The 23,207-nt window shown below is 52.1% G+C and overlaps 1 protein-coding gene and 1 non-coding gene across 2 annotated transcripts; both read right to left on the bottom strand.

Moving 5' to 3' along the window:
* Positions 1 to 1,471: 1,471 nt before the first annotated feature.
* Positions 1,472 to 7,093, bottom strand: LOC119099466 (CDK5 and ABL1 enzyme substrate 1). The gene is made up of 7 exons (XM_037222619.1): positions 7,070 to 7,093; positions 6,457 to 6,583; positions 5,432 to 5,630; positions 4,710 to 4,828; positions 4,340 to 4,446; positions 3,718 to 3,919; positions 1,472 to 3,202 (listed from the first exon to the last, which is right to left on the bottom strand). The coding sequence occupies exons 2-7, from the start codon at positions 6,478 to 6,480 to the stop codon at positions 3,062 to 3,064; spliced, it is 792 nt and encodes a 263-aa protein (XP_037078514.1). The 5' UTR covers positions 6,481 to 6,583; positions 7,070 to 7,093; the 3' UTR covers positions 1,472 to 3,061.
* Positions 7,094 to 16,216: 9,123 nt separating this feature from the next.
* TRNAM-CAU (transfer RNA methionine (anticodon CAU)) lies at positions 16,217 to 16,289 on the bottom strand. The gene has a single exon. It is a non-coding gene; the product is annotated as a tRNA-Met (tRNA).
* Positions 16,290 to 23,207: the final 6,918 nt, after the last annotated feature.

Here is a 23,207-nt window from a genome sequence, read left to right as displayed (position 1 = left end):
AGATCTATGTAACTGATGGCTAAGTGTGAAACCGGGCGGATTCAGTAACCACGCAACCACGCTCCAAAAGGTCGATTCGCTGCAAAGGGTAATGCAGGAGCGAACAGAAGGCAGGACGAGAGCTTGATAAAGGAGTGGGAGCGACGACCCAGCATGAGTAGACAGGGTGTGCACCTATAGTAGCCCCGAGGTCACATGTCTTCTACCTCCCCCATACCAAAGTTCTGGCACGTAATATTTGCGCGACTTAATATTGACAGACATTTAAAAATAAGAAGGATAAGAATACGCAATATTGTCTAACTACGCAGGGAACTGCACGTGTCTGCTTCGTGCCAAACTCAGTTTCAGTGATAGATTTGAAATTGTGTAGCCTCCAATGCGAAACCCTGTGGCAATGCTGAAGTCAGGAAGGAGCAGTTAGGAGGGCTTTTTAATGAGAGGCGCAGCCAAGGGCACTGACAACACTGCCTAAGCTGGGCACTACCTGAGCTCACAGGCTTTAGCCCCCCCCCCCCCCCGTTCCGTGGGGGGTCGCGCGCGGTTTTTTCGGGACCCAGTGAATCCAACTAAATTCTGGTGGTCCTCCACATCACCATCGTAAGTTTTGGCTGCACGTCCTCCCTTACCGTCGCAAATCATGGCTGCACCCCAGTATACAGTCCTTTTGGCTGTGCACTGCTTCAGTTTTTCGTAGGTCTGGCTACTTTGAAGAAGATCGCCACATACGCTTTCTTCGCTGACGGCGACAAGGTGGAACCCATGCTGCTGCATGCAAGGTTGATGCTTTGCGTCCTGGCCACCAGGACGGAAATTACCCCCCTGTTACTTGCCGCACACCGCCGTGTTTTCAATCGCTGACAGGTTACTCTGATGACTGCCAGATCACTAGTTCCAGGACAAACCCTGGCCTCTCCGATAGCCCGACGTATATCGGTGGATTCCCATCTCCAATGCCGGCGACCGCCGGATCTCCAGGGGCCTGCGCGCTGTTGAATCTCCGGTAATAATCCCTGACGGAGACTGCGAGATTCTCGCTGCCTTCGACACTGCCGGATCTTGGCATATACCGTGACGAAGACTACTGAATCGCCGGTGATCTGTCGGTCTGAACTGCCAGACCTCCTGTTCCCGGACAGAAAACGGCGCGGCGACAGCCAGGTCGGCGACGGCGGTCAGTTCAGCAGCGGCCGTCAGGTCACCAGCGGCCTTCAGGTCAGCGGTGATGGTAAGGTCAGCGGCGGCGGTAACGTCAGCGGCGATGGTAAGGTCAGCGGCGACGGTCAGGTCAGCGGCGACGGTCAGGTCAGCGGCAGCGGTCAGGCCGGCGTCGGCGGCTTCCGTGCTGCGTCGCTGACCGGTGACGGGCTCCCGCCCGGACCGGCAGCCGCCAGCCGAGCACGCAGCGTGGCGTTGCGTTCAACACCGCCTGGTCCGCCCCAACATAGCGGCAACACAAATCAAATCCGGACAGGACCCTTGAGGATATATTGAGCGACGTAGATGCTCCACATGCAGCACACAGCCCATCCAGATAAGTGGAGGCGCAGAAAGCAGGCTATTGCGCACCATACGTTAACCGCGGCATAAATAAGTACAGGAGAGCTAGGTTGATCCCGCAGGCACTACCAAGAAAATCCTGGCAAATGTTGTACCACTGCAGTCAGCGACACGACACTGCTATACTGCAGTCAGCGGCATGACACTGTCGCACTGCAGTCCGCGGCATGACACTGTCGCACTGCAGTCAGCGACACGACACTGCTACACTGCAGTCAGCGACACGACACTGCTACACTGCAGTCAGCGACACGACACCGTCATACTGCAGTCAGCGACACGACACTTATACTGCAGTCAGCGACATGACACTGTTATACTGTAGTCAGCCACACGACACTTATACTGCAACCAGCGACACCACACCGTTACACTGCAGTCAGCGACACGACACTGTTATACTGCAGTCAGCGACACGACACTGTTACACTGCAGTCAGCGACATGGCACTGTTACACTGCAGTCAGCGACACGACATTGCTACTCTGCAGTCAGCGACACGACACTGCTACACTGCAGTCAGCGACACGGCACTGTAACTGTATATCGCAGTGCACGAGCCCACCGACAGACACAGAAGCCTGCTCTGTCCAACGAGCAACGAGCTCATCCAACGCAACTGGAAGCACACCTCATAACATGAAGTCTAAAAACTCTCCCAGCTGTGTGACTGTTCCGATATTGCACCCGATCCTCCATCGGTGCAATGGCTATCCATATCATCTCCCAAGGCCTGACGCAAAGACAAGGCTGCAGCGAAGACGATAAGCTCAGACGGGTGGGCGGAGCGGCGCAATAAACGTGGCGCAGATGCGTCGATTCGCTCCCATGCCATCACTTCACATTTTGATCAACCTGTTTCTCAGATAACCTGAAACGCATTCTTCGCGTCTTGCGCGTCGTCTACCCTGACTTGGGAAAGACGGGCGTCGCCAATCCACATATTCATCAGGACCGTAGGCCCCGACAATCCGCCAGCCGTCGTTAAAGCCGCCGTGACCAGCCACCTGGTCAGACGGACCGCGCGCCGCCCCGGCGCCCGCCCCAATCTCAGCGAGACCACGAGCCTCTATCACCGGGCGGCCCTTGACTGTACACCGACACCGGTTCTGCGCCCGCACGAGAGGCTTCTGCGTTCTTCTACAGCGGCGTGGCCTGTCGGCCAGTGTGTTGAGCATGGCACGGCGCGACCACCGGCCGGGTCATCCAGCCGCCGTCCAGGGACGGGAAGGACCAGAACTCCTGCCCTGCAGCCCCGCCCTACCACGCCGCTGAGAGCAGTTAACGGCGCCAACAGCCAGCGGAAGTCGACGCACGTAACACGTATTGCACGTCGAGAAGCAGCCAAGTCGGAGAGTAGCGCCGCCTAACGTAAGAGCCCCGCCTCCAAGCGGCGCTCTCGTCGCACCGGATCCCAGCCCACAGACGGCGCCACCGGAAGACCAGCTCCCGTCCTCCTCAGGTGGTAGGTCGGAGGCCACCAGCCGGCGCCACCGTCGCCTCAGAGTCCGGCCTCCAGGCGGCGCAGGTGCGGCTCCACCTCGCCTGTGTGCAGGTGGAGCGCGAACTCGAGCGCCACCAGAACCCCGAACTCGCAGTTGATGAGGTCGCGCCGGTGGATGCGGAATACCGTCTCGGTGCGCTGTCGCGGGGGGTGGGCGTGGTCAGCTGGCGTCCGCTACGGGCCGGCAGCCAAGGCTGGCCTGCCACTCCGCACACTACACAGCCACACTTGGCCAGCGGCGCCAGGTAAGCGTGCGTCCAGTGGCGCCGATTTATGTACAAATTAGAATTTAATGAGCCAAGTATTTCCGTCGTTTCAAGCAAAATACTTTTCAGTAAATTTTCCGCGTTCAAAATGGAGTTCAGTGGGCGAACACTCGTCACACTGCCCGCACCCACACCTGGGCTGCACCTAACCAGCTAGCTGCGGCAGAATAGACAAACAGTTATTCAGCATATAACATGTTCTAACAGCAGGGATATCACCCTGAAAAGCCTCGTCTCGTCCAAAAGCCTCACTCACCTACCACTAGACCCCATCACCGACTAGACGTGACCGGACGCTTGCCCCCACTATACCCCAACACCCGCCAGATGTCACAGGAACACTTGCCCACCACTGCATCCCGCCACCTGACGGACGCGGCCACACACCTCCATCAGTTGGCTCATGGTGTCTCCCTTGACGTCGTTCATCTTGGCGGCGAGCAGGAGGCAAGCGCCGGCCACCAGCTTGCGGTTGGGCTTGTCGATGAGGCCGCGCAGCGCCAGCTTCTCGAAGTAGACGTGCGCCTGCGCCACGCTCAGCACGTCGATATGGCAGTCGGCGGCGATCCGACGTAGGTCGCGCTTCAGGCTGCAGCGTCCGAACACCGTCCGGTCACGGCTGGCTCCGCGCGGCCCGGCGCCGAGCGTGGCTCGCGACGACGACAGCCAGCCCGGCGGTGGGGTCACGCCACAGGTATTGGGTCGGACTTGGAGCATTCGGCTCCGTTCCACGTGACTTTTTTCACAGCCGAAACGCCGACCGAACAAACAGGGAGATGGCATGCTCTTACTCTGCTCATCCGCGCACTCTGAAGTATAATCACACCACTGATCACAGCGGAAAACGCCCGATACCAACGCAAACAAGACCACGACGCAATACCAGTAAATCACCGCAGCTGGACCGGCCGGCAGCGCCTCCCATCTAAGTGCAGCGCCACAGGGGCCGGTCACCCGTGGGGCCGGGGCCGGGGCCGGGGCCGGGGCCGGGGCGCGGCGCACTCCTCACCTGCGCAGCTTGGAAAGCGTTAGCCGGATGTGTGGGAACTGCTCGCGGAACTGCTCGTTGGTGACCCGCTTCAGGTCGGACGGCTTCATGTAGTCGATGATAGACGACTGCGGACAGCGCGGCGTCAGGGTGTCCAGCAACAGCACCCACGTGGCATGCTTCGGATCAGTCGGCCATACAGCTCAAGGCAGTCGGTTTTTGCACCATCGCCGTGCGACCCAAACAAAGCCAGCTTTCCGCACTGCCAGCGAGTCTGACCCCAGCGTCAGCCCGCCGCGCCGACCCGCGGGCCAGCGCAGGTCACGGCAGGTCACCGGCGGTATCCTGTCTCACGGCTGACCCCAGGTCGCCCTCCCCCGGCTGTACTGACCCGGTACGACCTGAAGGTCAGCACGGTGCGGTGATTCTCGGACTGGGTCTCCGGGTTGTCCAGCAGCAGCGGATCGTACGGAACGCCGCTCGCCTCCTGAGCCGACTCCTCATCCACCACTGCAACAACAGCGCCGCCGCTGACGCCAGCCAACAGTCTGGCGCCCGTGTGCCGGCAGCAGCGCGGAGCCAACGCGCCACAGACGTCACTGGGCGCTGATGTAACCCTCACAGAATGGCGGACGTTGTTTTGCCGCCTCGAGACAGCGTCACAACGGGCCGCCCATTGCGGTTCGACCGGTCCACAGGCGGGACAAGCAGTCTTTCCCCTCGGCACGGACGCTGAGCCGACCGTGACCTGCGAGATGCAGCACTGCTGACCTGGGCGAGTGTGCACCACTGACCTGGGAGGAGTGGTACCCCACACCCGGCACGGGTGGCCTGCATGGGACGGGCATGGCCTACCCAGCCTGTGTGAAGCCGCAGACATGGTATGAGCAGCGGCACTGAGGTCGGGCGACAGGCACACCTGACCTGAGAGGGGACCACATCACTGCACTGAGAGCAGGCCACATTTTTGACCCAGGAGGGACAGCACTATTTGTCCAGGGACGGGATGCACTGCTGATCTGGGAGCAGTGGTAACACTAACCTACGATGAATGCCACCATACACCAAGCAGGGTCACCACCGCTGACCTGTGAGGAGCGCCGCCTCACTGACCTCTGTCACTGGACCAGCTGGAGGAGGCGGCGCGGCCACCGCTGCTCGGCTCGTGCGACACGCATCGGTTCAGGCTGAGCTGGGCATTGCGCTGGTGGACGACCGCCGCGCCTCCAGCTCGTTCTCCACCCGAGTGGAGCCGGCGCGGCAGGCGGCCGCCGGCGGAGGACGGCAGCAGAAGCTCGCTGTATGACACCTCCTGACAGTGGGACAGAGTATAGTCACAGCATCTCCTGACAGCAGGACAGAGTATAGTCATAGCACATACTGACAGCGGGGCAGAGTATAGTCACGACACCTAATGACGGCAGGGAAGAGTATAGTCACAGCACCTCCTGACGGCGGGCAGAGTATAGTCACAGCCACCTCCTGACGGCGGGGCAGAGTATAGTCACAGCACCTCCTGACGGCGGGACAGAGTATAGTCACAGCACCTCCTGACGGCGGGGCAGAGTATAGTCACAGCACCTCCTGACGGCGGGCAGAGTATAGTCACAGCACCTCCTGACGGCGGGCAGAGTATAGTCACAGCACCTCCTGACGGCGGGCAGAGTATAGTCACAGCACCTCCTGACGGCGGGCAGAGTATAGTCACAGCACCTCCTGACGGCGGGCAGAGTAGTATAGTCACAGCACCTCCTGACGGCGGGCAGAGTATAGTCACAGCACCTCCTGACGGCGGGCAGAGTATAGTCACGGGCAGAGTATAGTCACAGCACCTCCTGACGGCGGGCAGAGTATAGTCACAGCACATCCTAACAACGGGGCAGAGGAGTCAGAGCGCTTCCAGGCGGCGGGACAGAGCGTCGTCACAGCACTACCTGACGGCGAGGCAGAGGACCATTAGCGCAGACCGCACCACGTGCGCCTTATACACCAGCAGCACGCCCGCATAGCCTCACCCCCGCTAGCCGGATGTTAATGACAGCGCGTGAGCAATGACCATCTACAGCAGCAGCATGCTCTTCAGCGACGGGCTTGGGCCCCACTGTGCCCGCTCCCGGGGCCCAGCTGCCCCGGCTGACCTGGCCCTCCTGCAGCGGCTCCATGCCTAGCAGCGAGAAGGCGTCCACGCGGTCGGCGATGGTGGAGAGCGGCGCGCGGCTGCCCGAGTTGTAGCGCCTCCGCGAGTTCAGGTCGCCGCGCTCGTGCCTGCCGACAGGACGCGGCCCGGTCGGTGTCGCGCCACACAGCCCCGCCGTCGCCCGCTGGCAGAGCCGGCGCCGACCGGGCGGCGGCTCGGGCGCGACGGCCATCATACGTGATGGCTCAGGAGGACGTGCTTGGTGGGATACAGCAGAGAACGATGGACCGATGCCTTCGATCTGTTTCATTTGATGAACTTAACTCAAAAGTAAGTTTCTGGATAGCGGACTCATCAGAGACCGGCGCGCCCATACAGCCATGCTAGTGCCGAGACAGCCCTCTTTCATAGAACGGTTTGCGGAAGGGGGAGTGTCGCGGATGCTATGCGCTCTGCCAAGAGCAGTACAGCTCAGTGAATGGCAGCACCCGCCGCCGAGCGCTGGCTGACTGTCGGACATCGGCATGCCCACCGCAGAGCTACGCGGCGTTTGCCAACTCAGCACGGGCAGCACACAAGAGTCGGCGCCTGCACGGACCACACCCGTCACCCACCGCTCCCGGCGGCCGTGGCGTGTGACGCGGCCCACCGGCAGCGACGAGAGCACCAGCAGCGGCAGCCGCGCGCCGCCCACCAGCACCAGCCGGTCGTCGCCGAAGCAGGCACGGTCGCGCGCCGCCGGCAGGAACCGCACGCCCGGTGCCGACACTTCGGACACGCTGCCGCACAGCTTGTGGCTGCGGACTGGGAGAGGGGAAGAGGGGGGGGGGGGGGGGGCGGACGTCAGACGCTCCGGCCCCGTCTGCGGAGCGGCGCCGAGCGACGGCCTGGCCAGCGGTGGGTCACAGGCGCCGACTGGGCCGTCAACGGCGTCAGCTGGACCAGCGCCGTCACGGCAGCCGCAGACCCGTCCGGCGGGCTGGTAAACCCGGGCCCGACGCCGTCTGAGGCACGACACGGCCACAGCAATGAGACAAGTTCAGCATATGCCGCAGCTGCTTCTTTCAATAAATGACAGTCCAACACCGCTGGCGACAATTCCGAATGAAGCCATCAGTGATACCGCTCCCCATCCCAGAAAAACACAGCAATCTGTCAGTGCGGGCGCGGCCGTATGCCCGCTTTTCTGCGACTCGAGAGCAGCCGGGAGCGGCGGCGGGTGTCAGTACTGACCGCTGCCGCAGACGCTCTCGCAGCTGCTGCTGCCGTGGCCGAGCATGTCGTCCAGCAGGCTGCCGATGTTGGCCTGCTGCACCAGCCGGCGCACCCTGCCGTCAGCTTCACTGCCCACCGTCTGACACCTGTGGGGGGTGGGGTGCAGAGAGGTCACGGCGACGGGCGGAGGCCGTGGCGACGGCCGAGCCGCGGCCGGGCCAGTGACACCGCAGAGGGGTCAGGGACACTGCCGGGGGACCGGGGCACCACCGGGGGACCAGGGCACCGCCGAAGGGTCGTGGGCAACGCAGAAAGTGTCAGGGGCACCGTGGAGGGGTCAGGGGCGCCGCGGAGGGGTCGTGGGCAACGCAGAAAGTGTCAGGGGCACCGCGGAGTGAGGGGCACCCCGGAAGAACTAGGGGCACCGCGGGAGCAGAGCCGCAAGCCACGGCCGGGACAGCCGCCGCTGCGGTGAAGGCTATGGAGCGCGTGCAGCTTCTGAATAACGGCTACTGCCCGCTGGTCGCACATTCCAGCGATCATTGGTTGTTACATCAGGCAGTCTACAAGGAGCGATGAGCCGTTTCACAAAGTCATGTCGCCTTCCCAAGCAGGGAGCTATTCGTATCCACAATCCAACACGATTTTCCATGCAGTTCGATGTACCTGTAAAGATACTCGTCCACCGGTGCCACGCCCCACCTCGATATTACTTAACTATGCATGATCGAATAAAAATAGTCGTGACGATGGGGATGACTTGGAATTTAGGCTCGCGGGCGCTCATACCACTGGTCATGCGGCGTAAGCGAGCGCTGCACTTTCACAGCACAGAGGGCCGCCTTCTGCCGCCGGCGTGAACGGTGCACATGAGTCTGCAGATTCTCCAATCAACAACGTCCGTGTGCCGCAAAACACACGAACGGAGTTGTGTCCCTGACAAGCAATACCGCCCGACGAGGCTTCACGACGTCACAGATACCAGATCGGGAGCATTGGGGCCAGCACCGGCTGCTGAGCCTGCTCCAGCCCGCTGGACACAGACGAGCTTCGGAACTCCCCGGCCGCGACGTCCATTGCTGGGTGATGGAGCGCGCCGCGTGGGCCGCACCTGATACCACAGCCGCCGCCAAAATTAGAGCGGGCTTAGTGAAGCATGGAACCGATGATAAACTGACATAGCCGCAGAGTCATTTACGTTCGCTCCATTAGATGATCACAAGACCCAAGTCGCGGTAGATGAGCTTTACCCAATACTGGCGCTGTTTTGACCCCGTCGGGCAACGCAAGTCATCAAGTTCAAGATAAACGTTCCTTGAATAAGGCCGAAACGCTAAATGCAGGTTGAAACGCGCCTGAGATGCTTAACTGTGAAGTTTCTCGCAGATCCATGTTTGAGGTTTGAGAAGGTCAGGAATGTCTGCACGTTGGGTAACGCCCCTGCACGCTATTTTTCTTCTTTCTTTTTGCGCCATCCCTCCACCATGGTGTTGGTAAAGAGCTTGCCTCAGATTAGCGTGGTCAAACAGCAGAACTAGTAATGTCGAAAGAATATCCCGGAGCTGACTTTACTTGGGTACTGGGAATACTCAGCTATAAGAAAATATTTATCATTCTAACAGATGTCAGATCTGGCAGTTATACGGTATCAATTGTAGACAAAACAAGCGTTGCATGAGACGGACACCATATTCCGCCGCCCCATTAATACTACCAACCCCTAACACCCTGAAAAATGTCACTTGCTGAGCTCGTGCACTATTGCACAGGCTGTCCTCCGCTGAGCTGTTCACACTCTGGCGGCCCCGCAAGCCCCACGCACCCACCCACCTACACTTCCCCATTCCCCTCACACACGCACGCATGCGCGCACGCACGCATCAACGCGCTCTCACCTCTCGCGGTGGTGTCCAGCGACGTCGAAGGTCAGCCTGTCCCGGCTCGGCTCGCTAGCATTGCTCGAGTCGATGCTCTTCTGTCGCTGCAGGCGGCCCACCGACGACGGCGGCGGCGGCGGCGGCGGCGGCGGTGGCGCCATCGTCGCCTCGCGCGCCGCCGCGTCTGTGACGTCCCCGTCGCCAGCGCCGTCGGCAGGCTCGTCGGCGACGGCGGCGGCGCGGCGCGCGTTGAGGCCGCTAATCTTTGTGTCGCGGTACGTGCCGTCCAGCGAGATGTTGGAGAGGAACGCGAGCGCGGCCAGCCGGCGCCGCGAGCGGTGGCGCACCGCCCGGCTAGGCGGGGTCATCTCGCCCGCATGCACGGAGCGGCGCGTCGATTACCGACACCTGGCGGCAGCCGCAGGCTCAGCACAGGGACAGGGGGGCCGACAGGGGCGGATGTTCCTTGATGGCCTCTTGCCCTGTGTTTGTCACATTTGACTTTGGTGATATGGCCTCTTCCCATGCCTGACTTTCTAGCGTAACCCATCTCCCTGTTATCTCCCAATCCAGAAGCACAACGCATTCTCTCCCGCACGGCAGGTAAGCATCCAAAGGCTCGATAACCAGAGCCAACTGTGACCAGCGAAGAACGGCCAGCCATTAAAACGCTCAAGAATGATGGCAGCATCATCATATTCCCACTGAGAAAGGCAATGTCAAAGAAGTCAACTGCCAAGCACAGTGCACTCGCAAGCTGAAGAACTTGGTGAGTGACCAGTAACAAAGCAAATTGGAGAAAGGTCCTATGTCAACAACCGAACGGACATTGACCAAGCTGTTACAGAAGAATAAGGATAATCTGGCTGTTCAATACGAGCATCCAAATCAGCCTTGCACACAATGTCATGCTGTAATACTGTAATCACCATTACAGCAAACTGCCACATCATAATACTGTAATCAGTATTACACGAACTGCCACACTGTAATGCCATAATGAGCATTACACAAACTGTGACACTGTAATGCCGTGATCAGCATTACAGCAAACTGCTACACTGTAATCCCATAATAAGCATTACAGCAGACCACCACACCGTAATGCCATAATGAGCATTACACAACCTGTCACACTGTAATGCCGTAATCAGCATTACAGCAAACTGCCACACCGTTATGCTGTAATCAGCATTACATAAACTGCCACACTGTAACGCTGTAATGAGCATTGCACAAACTGTCATCACACTGTAATGCCGTAATCAGCATTACAGCAAACTGCCACACCGTAATGCCGTACTCGGCATTACAGCAAACTGCCACACAGGGAACAAATATCAAAGCTACGCAAGATCGTTGTACCCCTAGAACGCATTGTCAGCTTCAGGGGTTCCGATTGCCATCCAATCAGGTGCTCCCTGGTCAAGAAAGTGAGCTCTCTATGTCGGAATGCATCACCATTGGTGCTGATAATCCCAGGACTTGTCCGCAACCCCGGGATGACGGGATTTCGAGAAGTTCAATCCCGGAATATACCGAGATCCTGGGATTGAGCACTTCTTTTCTAAACCAGCCGACAATGCAGAGTTTTCCTTAAATGGTCCATCTCTCGTGCATGTTCTGGCCAGAACAGTATCCAGGTCATCGTCTGTTTTCCATACGTAGCAGAAATTCAAGGCCCGAGTTTCTTTCACAGACAGTGCTGTAGACCTGGAGCTCTCACCCTGACCTTCGCCGGTTTCAAAATGAGATGTCTTCCTGAAGAGATAGTCTAGCAACATCCATACCAACATGCTTACTCTTGAGATAGACATAGACTCCTCTTGAGGAACCTCCGGATATTTTCAGCGTTCTTTACATTACGACGCTTCGCTGTGTGTCCCATGAGTGTCGCACACTGCGCTTCCTTTAAATCCCCACTAAATCACATCTTTTTGGCAGCGTTGACATTTAAAGAGATGCACACCATGAGCTCAGAACGCCCCAAAACGCCCGGCTCGCCTCGTCGGTCATTCCGCTACTATGCACAGGCAGTAACTGAGCCACAGGACATGTTCGTCCATGCTACGACGGTCGACCTGCCACAACTCAACAGTCGGTGTAGCTAGCCATCGGGTCCCCGGCTAATATGGCCTGTTGCGCCGCGTGCGTGAGGAGGCGGCGCGCGAGGAATGAGCACTAGCTCTGAGGCTGACACTGTGCAAAACGATGCCAGGCATGGTTCTTAGTTGCAGAACGCAACTGGCTTTTACGAGAGTTCGCAATGTACGGCGCGAGTTTTGGACTAAAAACCACACGATCTCTTCACTTCATGTGTTAAACAAAGTTAGCTTATATGTTTGTTTGTTTCACATACTACCAGCGATGCTCATTACACAATGCTTAAAATGTGAAAATTGCGTGTGAATTCCGAAACCCCGGCAGCCTCTAATCGCGTGATTCTGGATCAACACAGCTACGGGATCGCTGAATTATCAGTCCAAATCACCGTCCAGGAAGGAAAAGAACTTGACCCACTTTGTCTCATTATCGCAAGTACTAGACAGCATGACGTGGCATAAAAAATGAACGGTTTCGTGGGAATTGTCATGACGAACCTATTCGGGGCAATACTAATACCTGAAGCATTAACCAATGCGTGGAATAGGTTGGAGGACGACGTTAGTCTATTGGAAAACACAAGCAATCCAATTAACATCATGGAGCTACTCACGTTCTCAGTCACCGCAACTACGTTCCAGCTGAACGGGCAACGCTACCAGCGTGCCGACGGAATGACCAGGGGATCCCCTCTGTCTACAGTGATTGACAACATCTGCAGGGCACATTATCGAGACATGGTGATGGAAACTGCACCACTCAAACCACTGGCATCGCTGCGTTACGTCGACGCTTCAGCCGTCCTCTGGCAATACCAGGAAGACATAACAACATTCCTGGACCACAGCAGCTTGCAATCATCTGTCCACTTCACTATGACACATCAGGACAACAGGCTGCTGTTCTCAAACACACAAGTTAAGAGACAGCTAGCCATTAATTTGGACAACCAGTGAGTCAGAAACCAGCAGTAATTTGTAGCCACCTGAACTTCTGGTCACATCACCTAGACACTGCAAAGAAATGCACTGAAGATCCCTTCAAACACCACACAAAACACAAGTATCAACAAGGATGGTGACACAGCCACAAAGAGAGGGACAAACCCCTGACTGAGACATTCAAAGGGAATGGGATGCAACCAGAAAGAAATATATCCCCTGACTGAGCCATTCCACAGGAATAGATACCTATCAGTGCCAGAAGCCCCAAAAGCTTGCTGAAATTGGAGGGCAGCCAAAGGAAAAATCAGCAGCAACAGTATCATTTCCTAAAGAGGGGACTGCCAGAGAAGATCAAAAGAATCTGTGGGCAGTTAAACATCAATACAGTCAGGACAGCAGGGTAGCTCAAACTCTGAAGATCCCTTACTGACACCTAAGAAGCATGTGAACAAATACACATACAACATTCATCCAGCAGTGGCAGGTTATACAGAGGGGAAACAAGTCACCCTTTTTTGGTCAGACTGGAACAGCATACACAAGAAACCACCCAAGGTCAGACTCTGAAGTCTGTCACAGCAGAAAATGCAAAATTAGAAAGTGATTGCTGATTGACATCAGATGGGATAGCAATTATTGACAGAGAGCAACACTGCAGAGTCAGATTACACATAAAGCACACATGACATTGGCCAACAAGCCCATCAGAAAATCAATCATGGACATCAGCCTAAAAGTTTCTAAATTCTGCTCACCAAAACATCCCAAACATCCCTGGAATGAAAAGAGGGAATTCTAATGGCCAAAAATATTGTATTTCAATGGCAACTCAATGGTACATGGCCGGACTTGTAACAAGAAGCCCCTAGTTTGAATTCTAGCAATTTCAAAAACATTTGGTTGTGATGCATGCATGGCTGAAAGCTTAACACCACTTAATTCTTCTCAGGACTTAATAAGACCTGGTGATGACTGGAGAATTAACCAGCCAAAACATGACATATATGTATACACCTTAAAGGATGACAGTCTGAATAATCAATCATTTTCTAAGGCAACCCTACCTGGCCCTTATCATTCTGCAAAGCCTTTAACTGCAATGTCAATTATTTATTTTCACATAATGCCTACAAAATATCTCATTTAATGAGCTATCAATCTCTGTTTGGCTCCCTAAAAACCTGTTCAGAAGTTATTATTGACCGACAAAAAATGTTTACAACATTTTTGTGAAGAGTTTATATCCTGCACAGAAGCAGAAATAAAGCTTTTAATTGGTTTTGTCCCCTTGTTTTACTTAAACACAGTATTGAGGTTCTGTGAAAATAAGTCTGAGCATACCCAATAGTGATTTACCTGCCCTCTTTACTTTGACATTCAAAAACCAAAAGGTAGTTTGACAGCAAGCAATGTCTCAGGCAAATCTTTAGATTCAGAAACAGGTATGAATGCATTTGGGTGTAATAAGTTAAATTTTCTTGGCAGGTACTATGAAACATATTTCCCACAGTGGCATCATCAAGTCACCATTATGAAGCAGCAGGCCACCTGGCAAACATTATGATATTGATCAGGGCTGATAATGCTGTGTCTATTGTGTATATGCTGCTTCATCAGCACAAAATTTGGTCATGTAGCATAAAATATACAAATTTGCTCACAAAAATTTGCTATGAGGTATTATCAATCTTATCCATGTTAAGACTCCACTCACACTCAGTTTGGCATCACAGCATACAAAGACATCATGAAAATGACTGGTCAAACGGTACAGCACAAGCAAAAGGAGCAGTTGTTTCTAGCAATACGGGCCAAGGCGCCATGCTCGGCGACTAGTGCACGCTATCAGGACTCTAAGGAGGGACCACATTACCAGCTGGGCCTCCAAAAAGCGTGAGACTTGCATGCCTTATAATCACATACACAGAGATGTTTATGAAATATTCAACCAGCTCATCATATTTCATTAGATAAATTACCGCCCACCCACCTTGTAAACTTCCTCAATTGATGCAAATACGCCAACTTCTAGAATACTTCACTTTTGACTCTCATGCGGCATTACCGGAGACACCCTTCGCTACCATATTGAAGTTTTACTGCCATCATTTTGAGGTCATTTGCTGGAGACACCAAATTTACAGGGTGTGTTGATTTGTATGTGAACTCACTAAGTCAGAGTTTCAGGTTCTTAGGTTATGACCTTCAGGTCAAAAAGCCCAAACAAGGTCAAGTTCCAGGTTGGCTTCCAAAGTGCCCCCAAGAATCAAGATAACCATTTCTAAGCAAGAGGTAACATTATCATTTAAAGTTAGTGACCTTTTTTCATCTTTTGAATGTCAAGGTGGCCAAAATCATGCAAGATTGTTTTGAATTTTGCCTTTTAATCAGCGACAAAGATTGTGCTACGCAGTATGTTCCAAAAACATCAATGACCTATTCTGACTTCGAAGAACACCATGGAAGATGTATAATGCGGTTTTTGCTATTCATAAACTCGAAATGAGCACCAGAAGCTATCCCATATGGCAAGCCCTAGAGAAACAAAACAGGTTAGTTTTGACCTTGGTCTGACTTTCATGCCTGACCTTAGGTCAATCCAATTTGCTTAATCAATTGTTGTATTGCCTTAAAAAAAACATCTCAGAGATGTATGGTTTCGTCTAACGCTCCATTGTTGGATCAGATTGAAGGAATCCCTAGATATTGCCTTCGCCGAAACCATGGACTGACTTTGACCTGTCATAGGTCAGTGACCTTACAAGGTACTTCTAAATTTTGGATACCAAACGATCTGCTATTCAATTGTTTACAGCTTTGCACAATTTGGCGCGGCTGCGACGCGCCGTTCGGAAAGCATTCTGGCAAAACCTTCGGGGAGGGGTAATTTGACCCCTACCCGAACGCGTGTTAACCGGGGGAAAATTTAACTCAGCGCGGTGATGACAAGAGAAGGAAAATACGTGCCGCAGAGAGATGGAAGAAGCTTTCCTCGAATACTGATGCCTCTAGGAAAACGTTTCGTTATTTCTACGTTCAATTATGCAGCATTCTACTCAATATCGGAATGTTTCTCAATGTGCAAATCATGAATCGTTAAATCCCATCCATTTCGTTTTTAGAAACATACTGCCTACCATAATTTTTAACGTTTAGTTAAACACAAAACTCAAAGCACTATTGTATGATTTTGGTTACCATGTCCTTCGAAAGATCAAGCAACGACACTGACCTTAAATTGGCATCAGAGGGCGTTCGCTTAAACAGGTATCTGGATTATGGGGGTAGTTTGGACACCAGAGTCTACCAGTTTACCACACCAGTCCCGGAGTTTAACCATCGTTTGACCTTATTCCAAGGGAAGGTTATGACCCGGGAACCTCAAGTTTCGACATTAGTGAATTTACGCACTGTCCAAAACCCCCCCGTGAATTTGGCGTATTAGGCTACTGAGTTCCTGATATCTCAGGGTCGTTAAATCGACCCCTTCCTCACCCGAGCGAAGGGTATCCAACATGCCATTCGCGCACATGTCAGCTCAGAGGATGAGATTTCACATTTAAACTGATCCTAGCAAACGCGTCCTATGACAAGCGGTAGCGATTGCAAACACATTAAAACTTGCCCCGGGTGAGGATCGAACTCACGGCCTTCAGATTATGAGACTGACGCGCTGCCTACTGCGCTACCGAGGCCTGTATCATAAAGAACTAGGACTTAAAATACGCCACGCGCCAGCCCAGCGAACCGGTGCCCGGATAGCGATTGGGCGGGGTGGGAAGGACTCTAATGTCTCTTAAGCTATTCTTCCAAACAGACACCATTCGCTAGAGCACATGCCCGGGAGGTGGATTGAGTAACACGCGCTCTGGTGAAGGAAGGGTCAAGTTGAGCCTCTTCCCTGAAATAGCAAAAACTGGGCGAGCTTACAATATTAAACCAACACCATAGCTAGCCTTCCATGTGAGCTTATTTTGCGCTCAATTTGTAGTGCTCTACGTCGAGACCTTCAGGTGAAATGATGTCAGTGTCCAAGTGCATATCGGTGTTCTAACCGACCCATGACATATATATATATATATATATATATATATATATATATATATATGTGTGTGTGTGTGTGTGTGTGTGTGTGTGTGTGTTACATAACCCTATATGTTATATATAGGGTAACCCTATATGTCATATATATATATATATATATATATATATATATATATATATATATATATATATATATATATGTGTGTGTGTGTGTGTGTGTGTGTGTGTTACATAACCCTATATGTTATATATATATATATATATATATATATATATAACATATAGGGTTAAATCATTTTCAAATAACTCGGATAACATCATCCTCAATACGAAACTACATTCAGGTTATTTAAGGTCAGTGAACTCCCCTGACCTTCATGGAGGCAATATGAGATGCATCTTGGCGTCCTCGTGATGCATAAATTGAAACGACGGGTCAATTACCAACCCATCCGGGATGGTTGGTTATTGGTGATGGGATATTGGCGTTGGGGGGCCTATTGACATGGGGTATTGGTGCTGATGATTGGTGTTCCGGTCGCACAAATAATAAATTAGGGAATGAGCCAATTTAAAAAAAGCATTAGAAGAAGCATCAGATATGGTGAAATACGCTCGCTTATAACCCTTGGCATACTTTCAAATACAACGGTTGTTCTAAACAACGTAATTTTTCTGTTTGGTAACTATGCTTGTAGATGTACGCATACAAAAATGTAAATGTGCTGCTTAAAGATATTGGAAAAAGCAATGGATATGAAATTGGTCATTTAGAACTATTGGCTCACTTTAAAGTAGAAAAGTCGTCCTAGACAGTGCATTTTTTCGGTTTAGTGGATATACTGCTCAACACGTCATGTTTTGATTATGTCATCTTACCTTACACAACATCGATTGAGAGCCAAATTGATCACCGTTTTATCTGGAAACCGTCGTCACGAACATCAAATCTGAACAACCGGAATTTATTTTCCTTGGCCTTGACCAACGCATGGCTAATAAAATGGCAGTGTTTGAATGACGTTATGGCGTCACGGATGCCTGGGTGGCCTTGAAATAGTCTCCCTGAAATAGCCTGCACATTTCCTCCAGGCGTGTAGCTCAGGGACTAAAGGGGGTGTATGCCTAAACAAGTGCACGGCTGCAAACCACACCGAATGACCTTTGAGATGCCTATTTCAGTGCAAAACCCCTTACACCTGTAAGCATTTCTTGAAAGAAGAGCTTTTATGTTCTGACCTGTTCCGACCAGCATTACTTAACTAAAGTCGCTTAAGTAAGTTGCAATCATAATTTCAATCGTCTTGTTGGCTAAGCTACAACCGCAAAGATATGTGGAATCATCCAGCACTCCGTTGTTGCATCAGTTTCGACGGGTGACGGCATACCCCCTAAGCATTCCCCAAGGAGTACCCTCGCTGGCTGCCTTTGTCTGACTTAAACCGACGTAAGGTCAGCGACCTGGACAGCTGCACTGAGATGTTCAAGCCACGTGATCAGTTTTCAATTGCCAATAGCTACGCGAAGTTTGGCGCCGCTACGCCGCAACGTGCGGAGAGCCTTAGGGACTCATTGAACCCCACTAGGTCGAATGTTAATCCTGTATTTTGCAAGATGGGTCACACCCTGGAAAATAATTCAGGCAAATAACCGTGGTTCCTGGCATGCCCTTCAACCACGCGGAATCTTTCAACCTGTTACAGCATATCAGTGACAATTTCACAAAACGTTAATATGGTGTTTTGACACTGAGACAAGTAAAATTAGGATTAAAAATAAGTTTGATGACCTTAATTTAGGTGTTAAGATCAGATCAGTTGGAAATCTACCACCTTCTTGCTTCAGAACTTGCTGATGGCGTAGTTATTGAAGCTTCTTTCGAATTTATGCATTTCAAGGAAGTCAATAGAGAGCTACCTTGGGGTTTTTATGCGGGTTTTACTTGAACATTCCAAAAAATCACAGAGGACTTGAGATTATTTTGATCTTGGTAAGATCAGGTTACGCCGCTGACCTGAAATGAACTTTGTGACCCCATGCTGAGGAAAAGCTTTGAGGTCAAAGCTGGTTGCGTGAGGAGGTCTGAGATCAGTCAAGACATTGATACCATTACGAACACTGTTTGACATGATTTCATCTGAAGGTCATGATGCAGAAGACTTATAATTAAACACAAAGTGTTTCACATGAAGCCTATATATGGTGTGCATTTTATTTTTAAAGCTCTCACAGTTTTTGCTATTTCACGGAAGGGGCTAAATTACCCTTCCTCCATCACGGCACGTGGTATTGTACCGCTGCCCGGGCTTGTGTTATAGCGAGTGGTGTCTGTTGACGAGAACAAATTGGGAGACACAACGTCATACTCATCCACCCCCTCCCCAAATCGGTATTCGAATACTGTTTCATCGTGCAGGTGCGGGGCGCTGCTGCAGCAACCAATTTTTATGATACAGGCCTCGGGGCGCGGTAGGCAGCGCGTCAGTCTCATAATCTGAAGACTGTGTGTTCGATCCTCACCCGGGGCATATTTTAAGTTTGTTGCAAATCCTATCGTTGACAATAGGCGTCAAGTCTAGAGTGTACACCTGTTTAGTGCTAGCGATCACCTGAAGATTGGCACACGCCACATCAGTATGCCACTTGACACAACAATTCATGTCATATTATCGGACATGTGTGTGTGGATATTGCGTTGAGGATATTTGTGTGTCTGAAATTTGACTGGGCTGCTTGGATTTAGCGCCGTATTTAATCTCGTGATGTTGCTCTTCCCAGCAGCTCTAGACTGTATTCTGGGTCTTGTGGGTGTCACAAGCCATCATGGATCGTGGCCCTGACACTTGTCTGCCAGACCAAAATGACTGTTTCGGGCTTCGAAACGCATTTGAAGAATCGTGCCACTTTTTACCACGTGGCCACCCTGAATGCTGCCCTGCACTGGCAACTTTCCGTTGCGTAGGGATGGAATGCGAAGCAAGGTGGAGTGGAACCGAAAAGTAAAATGGCAGCCAATATCAAGCGCACATCAAGGCAACAAGCCAGCGGCGACAAATCTAATCTGGCAGAGAAAATGGCAGACAATGGTGCACTCCACGGTAATTGTCTGCGAGGTAATTGTCTGCGTCTGCGAGACCCACCACCATATATTATGTTGTGGGCCCACCAATCTTTCAGGTGGTGGCGGTAGCAACTAACGACATGATTGGTCACACCGGTATAGAAAGCAAACAGCTGTGAAAGCGAAAATCATTAAACGTCTGTGGATTTTGCTATCAAAAGGCAAAGCAGAGAATCAACATATGGCCACAGCCTCCCCTCGGCAGCGTCGGACGGCTCAGGATCACTGCCGCCGTGCCTGTCGTTTGGACGTTCCCGGCATGGTACCGTGCGACACCGCTGCCGGCCGAAGGGAATGATATGTGCGGTTGCCGCCGACCGGTTGGCCCCTTCGCCCGCTCCGGTCAGGTGGTGGGACGGGCTCACTGGCATCACTGCAGTCACAAGACGACGATATCATCGCCATGGTCACCAGACATGCAGCGTCGGTCCAGCCAGAGACGTACTGGGGTGTGGGCCGGTCACGTGACTTTACTGGCTCGGGACATTCGACTGAATTATGCTGAAGGCAGAAGACAGAAAATTTAGGGAAAGTAACAACTGAACAAATAAAGTACCAGGTGTTCAGCAATAGAATGTTTTAAAGGCCACTAAACACAGAGCACTATTTGTCGCCTAGCGTTGTGATGTAATGAGACGGCGAACGGAATTGAAAAGTAGCATAACGTTGTAACCAATCAAGTTCCCAACGAGTCAGCATTACGGAGGCTGGAGGGAGTGTCATTTCTTGGCACGTAAACACCTGAGTTTCAATAGAATATCGATAGAATCCGCTCCTCGCAAACAATTACCGTCGAGCGCACTATTGTCTGCCATCTTCCCCGCCAGATAAGGTTTATCGCCGCTGGCTTGTTGTGCTGATGTGCGCTTGGTTTTGACTGTAATGTTGCTTTTCGACTCCATTCCACCTTGCATCGTATCGCAACTTTACGCAACCGAAAGTACCAGTGCAGAGCTAGTTGGATTCGCTCAACATGTGTTGGACAAGCTATGGAAGAGCTGATAGGCAGCCTGAAGCAGACTCGCCAAGTTCCTGAGTCGTCCCCGGCTGGTCGGTTCAGCCGCTCGCACGGGACACGGCGACCCGGCCCTCCTAGCACATCGAGCTAAATTTCTAGAGAGACGCTTACGTCGTTGCTGGACCACGCGGCGGAGCGTATGGGTCCGCCATGTTGGACGAACTCCAGCGCCAAGGCTGAGGGCATGCTGCCATGGAGTGTCGCCGGTGGCATGGTCTAGCAGACAAGTGCCAGGGACCATCCATGATGGCTTGTGGCACCCACAAGGCGCAGACAACAGCCTAGCGCCTCGGTAAGGCACGCCACAAATCAACCGTCTTACATCAAGTTTCAAATACGACACACATGTGATCAACACTTATGCCTACAGCATATGTCAGCAGGTAATGTGGCATGATTTATTGTGGCATGTGGCGTGCTGATGTGGCGTGTGGCGATTGTCAGGTGATCGCTGCCACTAATCGGGTGTACACCCTGGATTTGATACCCGGTGATCGCATCCGCAATGCGTGGCACGTGGTTCCAGGTTTGTCAGGTGACGTCCCTTGACAAACGGTAACATTTGCAAACAGCTTAACACTTGCCCCGGGTGAGGATTTAACTCATTGCCTTCAGATCATGAGACTGACGCGCTGCCTACGAGGCCTGTATCGCACAAGTTTGGGGATCGCAGCTACGCCCGTGCCTGCACAACGGAGTGTTCAGGTCGGAATTTGACGGGGGTGAGTGGGACTTGATATCTCCCAATTTGCTTTCGTCAAAGTCACCATTCGCTTTAACACATGCCCGGGCGGTGGATGAAATAACACGTGCTTCGCACCATAGATGGGCCTTCAAGTGAGCCTATTTGTGTTTCGTTATAAGTCCTCTACCTCATGACCTTCTGATGAAATCATGTCAAACAGTCCATGTAGGCATCAGTGTCCTGACCGACCCCAGATTTGACAGTGAAGCGAAACAAGGAAAAAAACCAGCCGTCCAACTGTATCATCAAAATCAAATCGCACCTGCCTACGAACGAGATAAAGCGCCTTTAAGTGGAATCATCTGCGACATGTAGAAGACAAGAACGACCACAGAATAGACACAGTCATTTATCATCAGGACAAGAAAATGTTTAACTTTCTTTTGAGAGACATCCCGATGACCCCAACCAGCTTAATTGCACCAATATTGTATTTCAGTTGAAATTAAATATTGAAAGCTACCAGCTTCGTTCCGCACGCTAGATTAGTGTCACCGAAACACCATCACGGCGCCTGGCAATGCACTTCACGCGCCGGTGTGCAATTGGAGCATGTGCGACTCAAACATCACAGGGCATTAAAATGACAACAACTTGCGAACAATGCTGACATTCTTCAGACGCGCAATGACGGAAGACCACTGCAAATCTGGGAACGCGTATTGATCAAGGATTTTTCTCCAGCCCTAAGCCAGCAAGCAAATTCTCAGGCGGTTGCACATTCAAGAGCTGTGCAAGAATTTGTTTGCTGGCTTGGGGCTGGAGAAAATTCGTTGATCGATATGTTTTCCCAGATTTGCAGTCGTCTTCCATCATTGCACGTCTGAAGAACGTCAGTGTTGTTCGTGAGTTGTTGTCGATTTAATGTCATGTCATGTTCGAGTCTCATACTTTCCAGCAGTGCACCGTCGCGTAAGTGCACTGTCAGGCGTCGTGAGGGTGTCATGGTTACACTAATTTAGCGAACGGAACGATGAACTGAAGTACAATATTGGTGCATTTAAGCTTGTTGGGTTCGTCGGGGCCGTTTCTAATAAGAAAGTTAGAGATTTTCCTGTTGTGATAATAAATGACGATGTCTGTTCCGTGGTCGTTCTTGCGTTCTACGTGCCGAGAGATGATTTTTCGTAGAGATCTCTAATCTTGTTTGTAGGCAGATGTCATTTGATTTGGTGGTACAGTTTGACGGTTGGTTTTTTGTCTTGTGGTTTATTGTCAAAATGGCTTGTCAGTGCCGCTGTATTTCGTTTTAAGCGTCAAAGCTTGAAAAAAACGTTATTCACCAAGATATAAGTAATTTGCAACAATTTCGAAAAACTGTCCTTTCAGAGCAATGCGCAAGGCCATCCAACGGTTCATCAGACATCAGCTTTTTCGGCCCACGTAGCTAATCTAGTGATCAATTGGGAAATCCCGACCCATGTCTTCGGTTACATTGCACACATCCCTTAGGAATAAAGGCAGTTGACATGGGGCTGTTGTCACTGCCTGATAATCCATAACTCGCATGAATTCTCGTTCAGAGTTTCCTTCATTCGCTGCCAGCAACCCGAGGCACGGTTTAGCCCCGGGGCACGTGATCATGTGATGACCTTGCCCTGTCAGGTGACAAATTCCTGACCCACGACCTGTCCACGTTCCACGTCTGGTCGTTGGCACGAGCGTCGTCCTGTTCAAGGAAAGGT

Source organism: Pollicipes pollicipes, unplaced genomic scaffold (genome assembly GCF_011947565.3).
Source record: "Pollicipes pollicipes isolate AB1234 unplaced genomic scaffold, Ppol_2.1 Scaffold_4740;HRSCAF=5597_pilon_pilon_pilon, whole genome shotgun sequence".
NCBI lineage: Eukaryota > Metazoa > Arthropoda > Thecostraca > Pollicipedomorpha > Pollicipedidae > Pollicipes > Pollicipes pollicipes.
This window is presented reverse-complemented; position numbering and strand designations above follow the sequence as displayed.

Excerpts from the sequence above, each read along its gene's own strand:
- LOC119099466 (XM_037222619.1), bottom strand. The coding sequence starts at position 6,480 with ATGGAGCCGCTGCAGGAGGGCCAG. Across the intron at positions 4,447-4,709 it reads TGACCTTCAGGTCGTACCGG|TCGTCTATCATCGACTACAT; the intron begins GTCAGTACAGCC and ends CGCTGTCCGCAG. Across the intron at positions 3,920-4,339 it reads ACGCTTTCCAAGCTGCGCAG|CCTGAAGCGCGACCTACGTC; the intron begins GTGAGGAGTGCG and ends CGGACGCTGCAG.